Source organism: Atta colombica, unplaced genomic scaffold (genome assembly GCF_001594045.1).
Source record: "Atta colombica isolate Treedump-2 unplaced genomic scaffold, Acol1.0 scaffold105, whole genome shotgun sequence".
Classification (NCBI taxonomy): domain Eukaryota; kingdom Metazoa; phylum Arthropoda; class Insecta; order Hymenoptera; family Formicidae; genus Atta; species Atta colombica.
The window spans coordinates 688,435-701,047 of record NW_017259190.1 but is presented as its reverse complement, the minus strand read 5'-3'; the positions used below and the strand labels follow the sequence as shown (position 1 = coordinate 701,047).

General features: G+C 35.1%; 1 protein-coding gene across 1 annotated transcript in view; it reads right to left on the bottom strand.

Annotated features, from left to right (window-relative positions):
• Positions 1-12,613, bottom strand: part of LOC108690369 (RNA polymerase II elongation factor Ell) — a 95,629-nt gene that overhangs the window by 64,888 nt on the left and 18,128 nt on the right. Inside the window, exon 2 of the mRNA XM_018197626.1 lies at positions 404-451. Within this exon, the coding sequence (XP_018053115.1) occupies positions 404-451 (48 nt within the window). The remainder of the gene's footprint in view (positions 1-403; positions 452-12,613) is intronic.

Genomic DNA, 12,613 nt, shown 5'->3' with positions numbered 1-12,613 from the left:
AATATTTAGTTAGTATTATTTAAATAAATATTTATTAAAATTTTATAATTCTTTTTTTCAGTGTACTAATGTTACAGCAATTTAAGGAAACACGATGATTTAAATGTAATAGTTTTATTTTAAATGTAATAATTTTGTAACAGTTAATATTATCATTTTGACAAGCGTTCTATACATATATTATTTTTTAACAAACAAGATGGAAAACATTTTCTTTTTTTTTAATGGAAAATTTAAAATCTTGATATCTATGTTTGCGATTGGTAAACGTTGATTATCTCTAATCTTTTGTTATCTTTCCGTGCTCGCGCATTATCAATCAACGGATTCTCAATGTCATTCCTTCATATATTGGACATATAATTTTTAGGAAACATGAAAAAAACACATTGTTTTTACTCACCCCATCATTTCCTAGGAACTGTATATTAGGTTTTTCGCCAATCTTATGCTGAAACAGAAAAAAGATCAAGGTTAATTATTTTTTTCATAAATGGACGGAATGCAAAGTAAAGCCAGCAATTAAAGAATAATAACAAAGTTGTTAATCATAAATAAAAATTAGATCGATAAAAATAAATGAAATAAGAGAGAGAATTCTGTTTTCAATCGAATCTTGATTTATTAATACGCAGTAATATGCATGTAGATTTATAAAAAACATTTATAAATACCCTGACTGAAGTAATATTATTTGCAATAAATTCTTTATAGTGTTTTGAGATCATTATTAATTGGACGATGTAATTGATGATGTTATTTCTACATTCAGTTTATGATTGCGTTTTGAAATCTGACAAATTAAATCAATGTGCAGTTTATGAAATTGAAAAATATATATGTAAATCTATATATGAATATTATTAAGCACTAATATCCGAAAACAACATTCTTTTTATTAGATTAAATTCTGTTACACACACACACACACACACACACACACACACACACACACACACACACACACACACACACACACACACACACAAATTTTTTTGTTACGCAAAAAATACCTTTAGAAATGTAGAAAATTATGATACATTGCGAAAAAATATCAAATGTTTTGCCACGTGAATAAATCTCAGGTTGATAAAATACGTGGATGAGGACTAAAGAAGTCATGATGTCGTAGAATTCCGGTCGCGGACGTTTATCGTGCAAAGTGTTACAACAGTTAATACGAACGTGGGATCGATTAGCGTAATTACCTATCGCTCGTCCAACTTACAAGTCATACAAGCAACGAGCGACGTAATTGGCGAAGCGAGCGCGTGCGATCGTACCCGCATAGAGACGAGCGTAAAATGCGATGTTTTGCGACCGCGTGAAATTGCGGTGCATGATCTCGTAATCACGCGGCGAGTTGCATTATATCGCGTGGATAGGCGGGCGGTGATTTTTGCGTGTAACTTTTACATACGCGCCTCTGTCTCTTGGTGATAGCTTGGAAAGGGAAAGTATCGTCGGTAAGAGCTTCGTCTAAACATTGCTTCTCATTGTTGTTGATGGCCACACGGAAAGAACGATTTTGTTAAAAGAAACTTTCTCACTGGATACATATCTGAAAAGAATTTTGTTAGACCATCAAAATAATTTTATTAGAAATTCAAATCGATTATTAAAATACCAAAATTTTTTGCGACGTTGCTCATCAAATTTCCAATATAATTATTTTGATCTAACAAGATCATTTTCAGATCTGTATTTGGCTAAATTTTAGATTTTTCAGTAAGCTCTGAAAAAAAATAATTTTGTTGAAAATTCAAAATAGTTGCTAAAATAGCAAAAATTATTATATCTGCAATTATTGCAAATATTGCTCATCATTTTGAGTTTCCAATGCAATTATTTTGATAGTCCATCAAGATTATTTTCAGATCTATATCAGCAAAATTAGATCGTCTAGCAAGATCTGAAAATAATTTTATTATTTCAAAATTCAAACCAGTTGTTATATCTATATATCAAAATTTTTTATAGCACTTCATAATTTTTTCCAATATAATTATTTTGAGACGACCTAACGAAATTATTTTTAAATCTATATATATTCAGTAAAGTTTTATCTTTCAGCAAAACCATTCTTCCTATATAGAAACACAGAAAAGAATTCGAAAGAATGATAACTTTCTCACATTTATTGCAGATCGATTTTAGATAATTTAATGTCAGTCTGTCTTTCACAAGAGTGTCGATACACCAATACATCTTATCTCTAATGATCTGTTCATATTACCAATCGGAGAAGAAGCATTTCGCTTTTATATATCCCTCGCCATATCCATCGATTCTCATTAGACTCACATTAGACTTTATGATTTGCTAATGCTATCGCCTGTACAGCGATGCAATACGATATTTGTACGAAGTTTACGCAGTTTCAGCTCATCGTCGGCTCAAAGCATGTCAAAGGAAACGTGTATATCTGTATGTCTACATGCGCGAGTGCGGTGGACACACGAGAAAATTAATCGCGTCGCGGAAGATCGCGTTTACTCGAGCGCGCTGGGTCGACCAAGATTGACCTCCGAGTATAACGGCGCGTTATGAGAGTGCCGGAGCTCGCAGGTGAAAAATGATTTCCTTCTTTCCCGCGGCGATCGCACAAGGAATATCGTCCTGTGTGATTTCACGTACTTTCCTTTTCAATCTTTTAACGTGTAAAACACTTTAATAACCGTGTAAACTTTTCTTCAAAGGAAGACTCGGGAAATCTTGAACGCCCACGTTAATTTGCGAAAAAACATTTCCAACTAATTTAATGCGAATGACTAAAAGCGAAATCTCTCGCGAAACAACGAGAAGACTCGCAGATTTAAAATTATACAAAATGATGCAAATTACGAAAAAGATCGCATATCTAAAATGAACTCTACAATTGTCGTGTTTAATTCTCTCTTTCTCTCTCTTTCTTACGCGTTCTATCTGTGTCTACGTATGTACAGAGTGATATGCTTTCACTGATCCGACGATAATTCCTCATCGTCGAGGAACTTGGACTGACGATGGCTCGCGGTTACATTGGTTATACTTTGGCTGGCAGAAAAAGCAACGATGGTATTAGACGGTGGTCGAGAAGTCCATTACGCTTGCATGACAAACAGAGTGTCGTTGCAAATCTTCTACGTGTGTGAGTGTGTATGAGGCAGGGGTACCCACGGCGTAATGCGGCGGGCAATTATATTTCCACGGCGTGTTACATAAACGCGACGAAATAATCAAGCGTTGTCCTGCTCGGTCACTTTCACTCAATAAAGGGATCCATTACAGTTTTAATTATTCTAATAACTGCCTCATTCTGTTATTTGAAAGTACATATCAAATCGCATCGTCATTCTCAACATTTCCACTCTATGCAAAGAATGGAATGGCATAACGAATCTATTTAAAAACACGAGTCTCCTAAATATGAGAAAATATTTTTAGGGCAAAGACTGTTCAACAGGCGGTTCGACAGGAGATATAAGACACACGCAGCAAGGAACCTTAGAAGAACACTCTCAAAATTAACAAAAATCGTCAATATACGTACATTGTCATATAATGTTAATAGAACAAAGTATTTTCTTTTAAAAAAGAATCTTTCGTCGAAATGAAGTTTCATCGTCATTTATTACTATATCAATGCAGGCTGTTAATCTCATTAGTAGGAAATACCAAGGTAGAAAAGATAAAAAGATGATTTCAGAGAAAAAAAGATTTTAATGTCCGCGATCAAATTCATTTATAAGACTATTTATGAAACGTAATGAATGATGGTATTAGACTTGGGAGGTGATATTTTAAATTTGCAATCCTAACACACAATGTTTAAGTAGGTAGATTTAATAATGCACAAGTTGATAGATGGGATGCTTAAAAAATTTAATTTATAGTTACACTTTTTACTAGTGTATTATGTTATACATTTGAAAAAGAATCTGCTATTAAGGAATTTTTTAACATGAACAGATCAATCAAAATTTTTTGATTAACTTTATTATACTTCTAGTTAAAATAATCAGAGAAATTTCATTGATATGATTAGAATTTTCTAATCCATTTTCAACCAGACATTTTTCTCAGTGTAGTTAAATTTACATTAATTATTCCCTTACAAGATAGAGGAATATAAAGATAATGAATTTCAAATCTTCTGAGTATCTGGGCAATACTTTTTTCTTTTTTCAGAACAAAGTTTTAAAGAAAAACTATACCTGAGATGTGCTGTGATCATCCGTATTAACATAATTAAAGATTAAAGATTAACATCGGGGAAAAATAAGAACATAAACGTAATATAGTTGATACAATATGATAATGTAGCTCATATCGTAGCATACAAAAAATTCAAAACATAAATGGGTATAAAGTCTTTGTGTATAGCTTTATCGATTAAAGAGCGAATGGCTGATTCTTTTCTACATTCTACCTCAACAACGAGACGTCTCGTGCGCCACGCAAACGACCTCGAGAAAGTTCTTGCCAGCCATTCCTCCCGAACAAGAGAACCTTCTCGTCGGCAGGTCAATAACTCTATGTCCTGAGTACAACCCCTGATTCCCCTCTCTTACGCATCGTATTCTCACCCCCGATGGCAGCGTCGGTGGCGGCGGCAGCGACCCTTTATCCCGCTTTCTACCAAAATTGAATTTCTGAGCCCATCGCGTTAACAATAGCCCGCCATACATCTTAGTTCTCAGTCTACGCGAGTTATCCATGATTAATTATTTGTTCTCTCGTTCATCTCGCGCGACTATCGATTTCGCTAACTGCTGATACATTTCGATTACTAATTAATCATAGGCGAAATGCTATGTGTTTATGTGAAATTTCTTCTTATCATAATCATGCAACAATGCGCGTTTCTCCCCGACTCGCCAAGCCACCATGTTATCAATCGTTTATCGCTATATAGTGCTATAATTCCATCGACTTCTCGACAGGGACGTTGATTACTTTCTAACAACAAGTTAATCGTGAATCATCACTAACATGACGCTAACAACTTGATTATGAGAAACAGAAACGATATTCCGACACGTGTTCTTCCAAATAGGAAAAATGGACGTTTCTGTTTAGAAACACTTTGTTCTCGCACGCGATCGAGAACGAATGAAAAAGCAAGAAATTCGTGTTGCGCACTGTAATGTTGTGCATGCGTGCGATTACGCAAGTATACACATTTTACATCGCAGCCTGATATTTCACTCCTATAAGATGGCTATTCTATGATATTTCGAAGACACCTGAAAATATTCCTTCCATCGAATTGAGAATAGCGAGAGAAACACTTTTCTCAGTTAAGACTTTTTTAAAATACTTTTCTCAGGTAACATTTGAATTATATTCCGTTCTTAAATCCAGTCACATAAATATTGCAATTTCGTGGCAATTATCATTATTGAATAACAAATATATGTACTAAATTGGTAGAAATATGACGCATCAGCAAAAGAAGAGAATTATTATCTGCATTTTACAATATGAATAAACATAAATGTAAATTTTGTAGCAAAATGTTTATTTGTAGTAAATGTTTATTCGTAAATAAAAGCAATCGAGAGTTACGATAACATTCCTCAATTATTACTGCTTTTATTTATCGCAGTATTTTTGTTTATTTATTGCACTCGATAAAATTATTATTGTTATAGAATAAAAAACATTTCGTACTTGTTTTATAAACGATCTCGAATCCTTGTTAAAATTTTATATTAAATTTTTTAACATATTCGAGTATTGTAATAATTTAATGTGATTATATTATTTAAATAATTTGTATTAAATTGATATTTTTTATTGTCAAAATAACAGAATGTATGGGTTATAAGTAAACAAATAATATAAAAATAATGTGTTTTAAAATGTAAATTCTAAGATGAAAAAAAAAATATATATTCATAAATATATATAAAAATATATATTCAACACATCATAAATTTTATCGGAAAAAAATATGCTTCTACGGTTTATTTACAAAGTGTATCAGTTTTACTTTTTTGTGTTATCTTTTTAAATAATACTTGATGTTCTTTTATTATCTTCTAACGTATTTATCTTGTACTAAATTAACACATAAATTTGAGTGGACACATGAAATATCAAATTTAACACAAATTTTCCAACGGTATATAAATAAAATATTTTTCCTCTCATTCACAGGCGTTTGTAACGTTGCAGGACGCTTTACAAAGGATACGCTTCAATTGTCTGCATTCAGTATCTTTATTCATGTTTTCCTCCGTTTACTTCGGTAAATAAAGGCGAAAGCGTGTGTTCCACTTTGATTTCTGATTCCAATTTTTGGAGGTAGATATCGCGCGCGATTCCGCGAGTGCGGGCGCACTGGGGCGCGCTGTTTTGCAATCATTTTGCAATCGCGATTGCAGGAAAATAGGAACGTATTTTCGGTTCGTTAACCCTGAATACATGTAACAAACCAGCTGCTGTTACTGCTATCGCTGTCGTTGTTACCAACCGACACGCGCCATAGTTCTAATTCGCGCGGCTGTATATATAATATCATTGCGGCAGCGTTAATCGCAACAAAAAAATTATTTAATTAAATAACTAAACAAAATTATAAGCTCCGCGCAATGTGCTTACACATATAAACCACATTCATGGTTGCATGAACTTTGATTAAAACTATTTATTATCAGATCAATTGAGCTATTTATTGTCAGATCACGTGGCATGTCTAAGATCTGTCAGATACAAATGTCAATTACGATCATTGAATACTGCAATTATATCACAACTGATTTCATCAAAGATCCGCGAACCGGTACCAATGGAAAAAAAAAATATATACCGGTCTATAGGATGACGTGTGTGTCTTAAGCGTTGTGTCTACAAAATACTAAAAATTAATTCAACATCTCGGACGGAGAAAGAATTGACTAATTGCATTGGTCGTGTGATCGAATTGTTCAAACGTGATTGATTAATTCCTTCTCCGTCCGAGATCTCGAAACGATTTCTAGCATCGTGGCTCTTAGGCTTTAGATCGTGTCTTTAACTTTGTACCAATTTCCCCAAAACGTTCAATTGGGGAAGACTATAGTTCATGCTTATGCAGGTAAGTAGAACTAAAAGAAGTAGTACACGATCAGCGGAATAGCAGGCCGCCGTCGTTCATAACCAGACGTTCGCTTTCCGCGTTTAATAAGAACGGTGGGTCGCGTCCGGCTTGGTGTTCGCCAGCGCGGAAAAGGAAGGCGGTTCCCCAAAAATCGTTTGCTGGTCGGTTCTCAATTAATCGCTTGGCGCGGGCATAATCGACGTGCGACGAGGCATGGTTGCCGGTTCGCAACAGGTAAGCAGGCAGGCAGGCACACATCGTGCGCTTGTTCACTTCGCCACGACGAGAAATTCGCCAACACCGCCAACTGGTTCACTTTCTCTCGGGCGGCGAACTCCAAGCTGTTCATTCTACCTCCCCACGTATACGTACGATCGGTGCACGAGGATAACACATCCATACGCGTGTACGTACGTGTACACGCGTGTGCGCATGCGCACCGATCGACTTTGAAACGGAGACTTCGTAGACACTGGGATCCTGGCGGATCGTAGATCCGGCTGTTTCAGGCTCGATACTTAGACCTTAACCCCGGCACAGTGCACACCAATAATATCCTACTGAAAAAAATTGTACTAAATTTTAATAAATCGTTTGTTTAAATAGTACCAACTGAATATTTATTAAATATGAAGATAATATTTATTTGACAAAATTATTATTTTTATTTAAATATCACTTTTTTATTGATAATAATTTTATTGATAATAAAGAGTATTTAATTGATAATAATTAAATAAATGTTTATTAAAATTTAGAACATTTTTTTCTCGGTGTACAAAATGTCCAATTATCTGAAAAATGTTTTTGTTTATACGGAAAGAATGATTTTAGAAGTAGAAAGATGTAAAATTTTGCTGAACACAACTGACATATCTGAAAATAATTTTATTGAATTATCAAAAAATAATTACGTTGGAAACTAAAAAATGATGAGTAAAACTGTAAAAAATTTTAATAATCTAGAACTCAAATTTATATACATCTCCAACAAAATTATTTTTAAATCTGTACCCAACAATATTTTAGATCTTTCAGCAAAATCATTCTTTCCGTGTAACTTTTAAAAATGACGTCTATTATTATGAATATTTTTTCAAAGCCAGCACTTAGAAAAATAGCTCCATTTTAAGACATATTTGAACAAAAGATAAAATATTTTTTAAAGCACGCACCTCACACGAGTATTACGTAAACAAATTTTCTTGCCGAATAACTGGATTTACGGATAATAATTTAATCTAAGTATGTTGCGTCATTGCGTAATCATTACGCATTAGTTCCTATTGGGATTAAGAGGCTAGATCGGAGATTCCTTCAGTTGCCGCGATCAAGAGACCCGCTCGGCCACGATTACTATCAATCTGCGAATGCACTCTCGTTAATAAGCGTTACACGGGATTTCGCGCAATGTGCACAGACGAGCGACGAGGTAGTGGCGAACCGGGTTTTAAAGATCCGGGCACAAGATCGCCGTAATCAGAGCGATTAGGTGTGGCCGCGATAAGCGCGTGCAGTATCGCCTGTTCGTTCGTCGCCCGTTTAAAGGTGTACCGTACCTACATTGTTTCTAGGCCTGCCGACAGCCTGTCGTCACTTTCGAACGGTATGCCTTTCGAAATGCATTCGCATAGCTGCTACTTTCTCGTAGCTTCTATTCCCGATCTGTCTGCATCATCGATATCTGCCGTTATTTTCCCTCGCGTCTGTCAGACCGCAGAAAACAATTACATGTATTTTATGATGGCACTCGTCAAGCATTTACTCGTCAAACATTATACGGAGCAGGAGGGGTAACTTTCACGTTAATCATTTTTTTGCCATATAAAAACTTGCCATATAAAATATAATGAAATACAATTAGAGTCAAAGGAGATATGAGAGAATTCTACAACTATGTTACTCAAATTTAATTATTATAGTCAAAGATTAAGAAAATTACTCTGTAAAGTCATGTACAACACAACGCGAGTGAAGATACCGGAAGCTTCAGTGCATACAGTGCTCAGTTACGCAAACGTCATGAGGCAAAATGGTAAGCACGTGAAGGCTATCGGTCATAATTATGGGGTGTTAGAGGAATGGTCTTGCGTCAGTATTATACTCAATAAATCATGCGTTACGCCGGGAATTAATATTTCCACGACGGCGTCGTAGTCGAAACATTATCGTCGTCGACTCAATAATCTTACAATAATCAACGAGAGATCGAAACGGCTACATATATCTGCAAATGTCAAACGAGTTTTGCACACCACCTTTAGAAAAAGAAGAAGAAATTAAACTCTCTGCTTGGTCAATCGTTACCAATTTATTGCTGAAGTCAAATAAGCGAGAGATGACGAAAAGACTACTACGAGATTCGTTTTAATTTTCTTCGCGCGTAAAAATCGTATTATCTTGCGAGAAACGTGAACAGCACAACTAAAAGTCCATACATCATCAAGTTGCGGAAAACCGTAACCAGTATTCAAGCTGTGTTATTAATGCCTCATTTAGTAAAAGAAACTTCGTAAAAGAGCATCTTTCCCGCGAACTTTTATCTTTATTCCATTATTCATGCATATACATTATTTTTATTTCTCATCGACGCCGAACTACAATGAAGTTTCCCGTTTGTTCTTCAGTATATTAGAGAGGAAGATTTATCAGGGATGAGAAACAACGAGAAAGGGAAACGGAGTAAGCATCGATTCTGAAAAAAACTCAGCAACGACACAATCTTACAACAGGAACTAACGAAGCTCATTTCCTTGTGGTTTTCTCAATCAATCAAAACCAAATACGTTTATAAATTCTTTTGTTTATGCAAAAATAAATCAAATTTCCATCCTGAGATACGCTCATATAAAATCTCTTACTCTTTATTTCGATTTAACTAATATTTTATCTTAAGACAAGGTTTAATGAGATGTGTGAAGATATTTTAATATTATAAATGAAAAATATTCATATTCTTATTAAATTGCATTTAAAAAAATCCTAGACTTTTTTCTTAATTAATTCTTAAACACAACTTTCCGGTTCTTTATTACACATGATGAATCGTTCAAGTTTTTCATCGTTTTAAAAAATATAAAAAAAATTTATTAAGTGATTTTTACGCATATACTTTAGAAAGCATGCTTGAGGTGTGTAGTTAAAAAAAAATTGTATGTAAATGTTATACATAATTACTTGATAGTTAAAAAAAAATATGCAGAACACGAATGACTCATCTTGTGTATTAAGGATTAATTTTGAAAATAAAATACTAAAAAAATAAGACAAACAGAGAGTGATTTTAAGACTCCTTATAAAAAAAAAGGTACACGCGCTAACAGGTTTTTTAATATTTTAAATCGTCACAAAACATGGGCAAAGTTAGAGATAAAATAGATTTATCGCCTATACGCGGTGCAATATAATAAATAAATCGTATAATCGTGTAATTCGCGCGTACTTTACGCAATCGTTTCCCCGCAAATATCTCCGAGGGACATACAATACGACATAATTCGCTATCAAGAGACACAGTAGTATTTCGCTCCGTCGTATAGTCGGCGAATGGGCAGATTTAAATTACTAGTCGCGCGGCTACGACAATCAAATTATCAACAAGACCAAACTCAGTTAGCCCGAGATACAATGGACCTCTGGTCGCCACGCTCGGGACGACGCCCTATTTCATCCGTTTTTTTTTTTTCGCAGTCGGCGAAAAAGCATCTCGTGGAACTGAGAATGGAGGACAAAGACGCGTAGGTGGATAGGACGCGTGCGGGTTCACTGAGGGAAAAACGAGAGAAGCAATACGAAAGGACCAAACAAGCGGGAACCATTATTCGTGCGTTACCTTCTTAAAGGCAGATGGACAACATGTAGGTGGGGGACGGAAGAGATTGAAGAGAGCGGGACCAGAAAAACCGGGTGCTACAGCGAGAAGAACCGACTGACGTCTCTCCGTTTTTCCGAGTCGAGGATTCTGAATCGTTTGGCGGGGAGTTCTTGTCGACTGTTAAATCGTAAACCAGACGCCGGGACCCTTCGCGAGCATCACCAACACTGTCAGCCGGATATGTCACATCGAAGTCTACCTTGCGCGTCTGTATACTCGCGTTTGTGCCAAGTACCACCTGCCCTATAGGGACGTATATTATGCGGCATTGAACCTGGCGATTCACATGGGGTGCCGTCGCACTCGGGAACCTCTCTACAAACGTCACACGCAGAGGATTCCAGTCCTCAACCTCGGGTTATATCCTGGTGCAACGAGAGACGCATTCTCATAACTACCCGAAGACTCGTCGATAACGACATTACTTTGTATTAAAAATAGAAAATGTCACTTGATTAAAGATACTGCTAATCGAGACTGTAGCCGAGAGAATAAAACAACAAAGTATTTATCGCGTGACAGATAGACAGATGACCGTTGTTGACCAAAAGTATTTTAATTTAGAAGTTCTGAGATTAAATATCCGCAGCTTACGGTGTACGTAACCACAGAACTTTCCAGCTGCCACGGGAATCGGAAAACATCGTGCGTCCGCGATAATTGCTCCTTCTTGAACGTTTATTTTGAGAGAAAACATGCTTAAATAGTAGCCGAGTAATGATGCATGGAAAATAAAACGATAATATCATTAAGCTCAACGCGTCCTGGATGTGTCGTCGTTTGTGGAACGTGAGCGAGCATGTCGGACGCCGCCTCGCAAAGTTGCGGTTTGTTTTTCGTCGTTTATCATATTTTGAACATATAACAGTTATATGACCAGACTTGCGATATTCTCGCCGGACAATTCGCACATCGTGATATTTTATCCGTTTCGAACAACACACATTGGCGGCCTAATTAATTCACTGTCAACTCACCGCACGAAATTAGTTTTGCCTCGAAACGAAATAAATTCTTTTATTCCGCATACAAACGCGCGGTGTCCCGCGTGCCCCCGATTTTAGTAAACTTTCCAGACCGTCGCGTCGAGAATCGACTCGTCCCGTAGATCTACTTTTCGCGAAAAAGGGATCCGTATGTTAATTCGTTTACCTTCCGCCGACAAATGGGATCTTTAATTTAATTTCAACTAATCTCATCATGATTCCATTGAACTCATATCAATTTTTATTTAGTATAGGAAGTTTATTACAATTTATCTAAAATTTTATCATTTTATTTTATATCTTTACACTACACTAATGTTTAATTTATTTTAATTTAAAATTAACTCATTCTCCTTCCTCCTATTCACCAATTAATTCAATAAATATGAAAAAATTTACTAATATTGTTTTTGTTTACTGTATTTTTTTTTATTTTAATTTTTTTATTTTAATTACTGTATTTTAAATAAAGCGAGACTGATTATTAATTCCTGTTATTAGTTTTAAAAATATAGAAATATCCAAAATATAAAAAAAGTATAATAAAAATAGTTTCTGGATTAATGAATTTCATTTTATTATATTTCAATCTTTGAAAAATAAGAATCCAATGGACCCACGACGTTAACATAAATTTTAAATTATTTTACAAAAATTAAATTCACAAATATAGTCCTTTCGTATAAA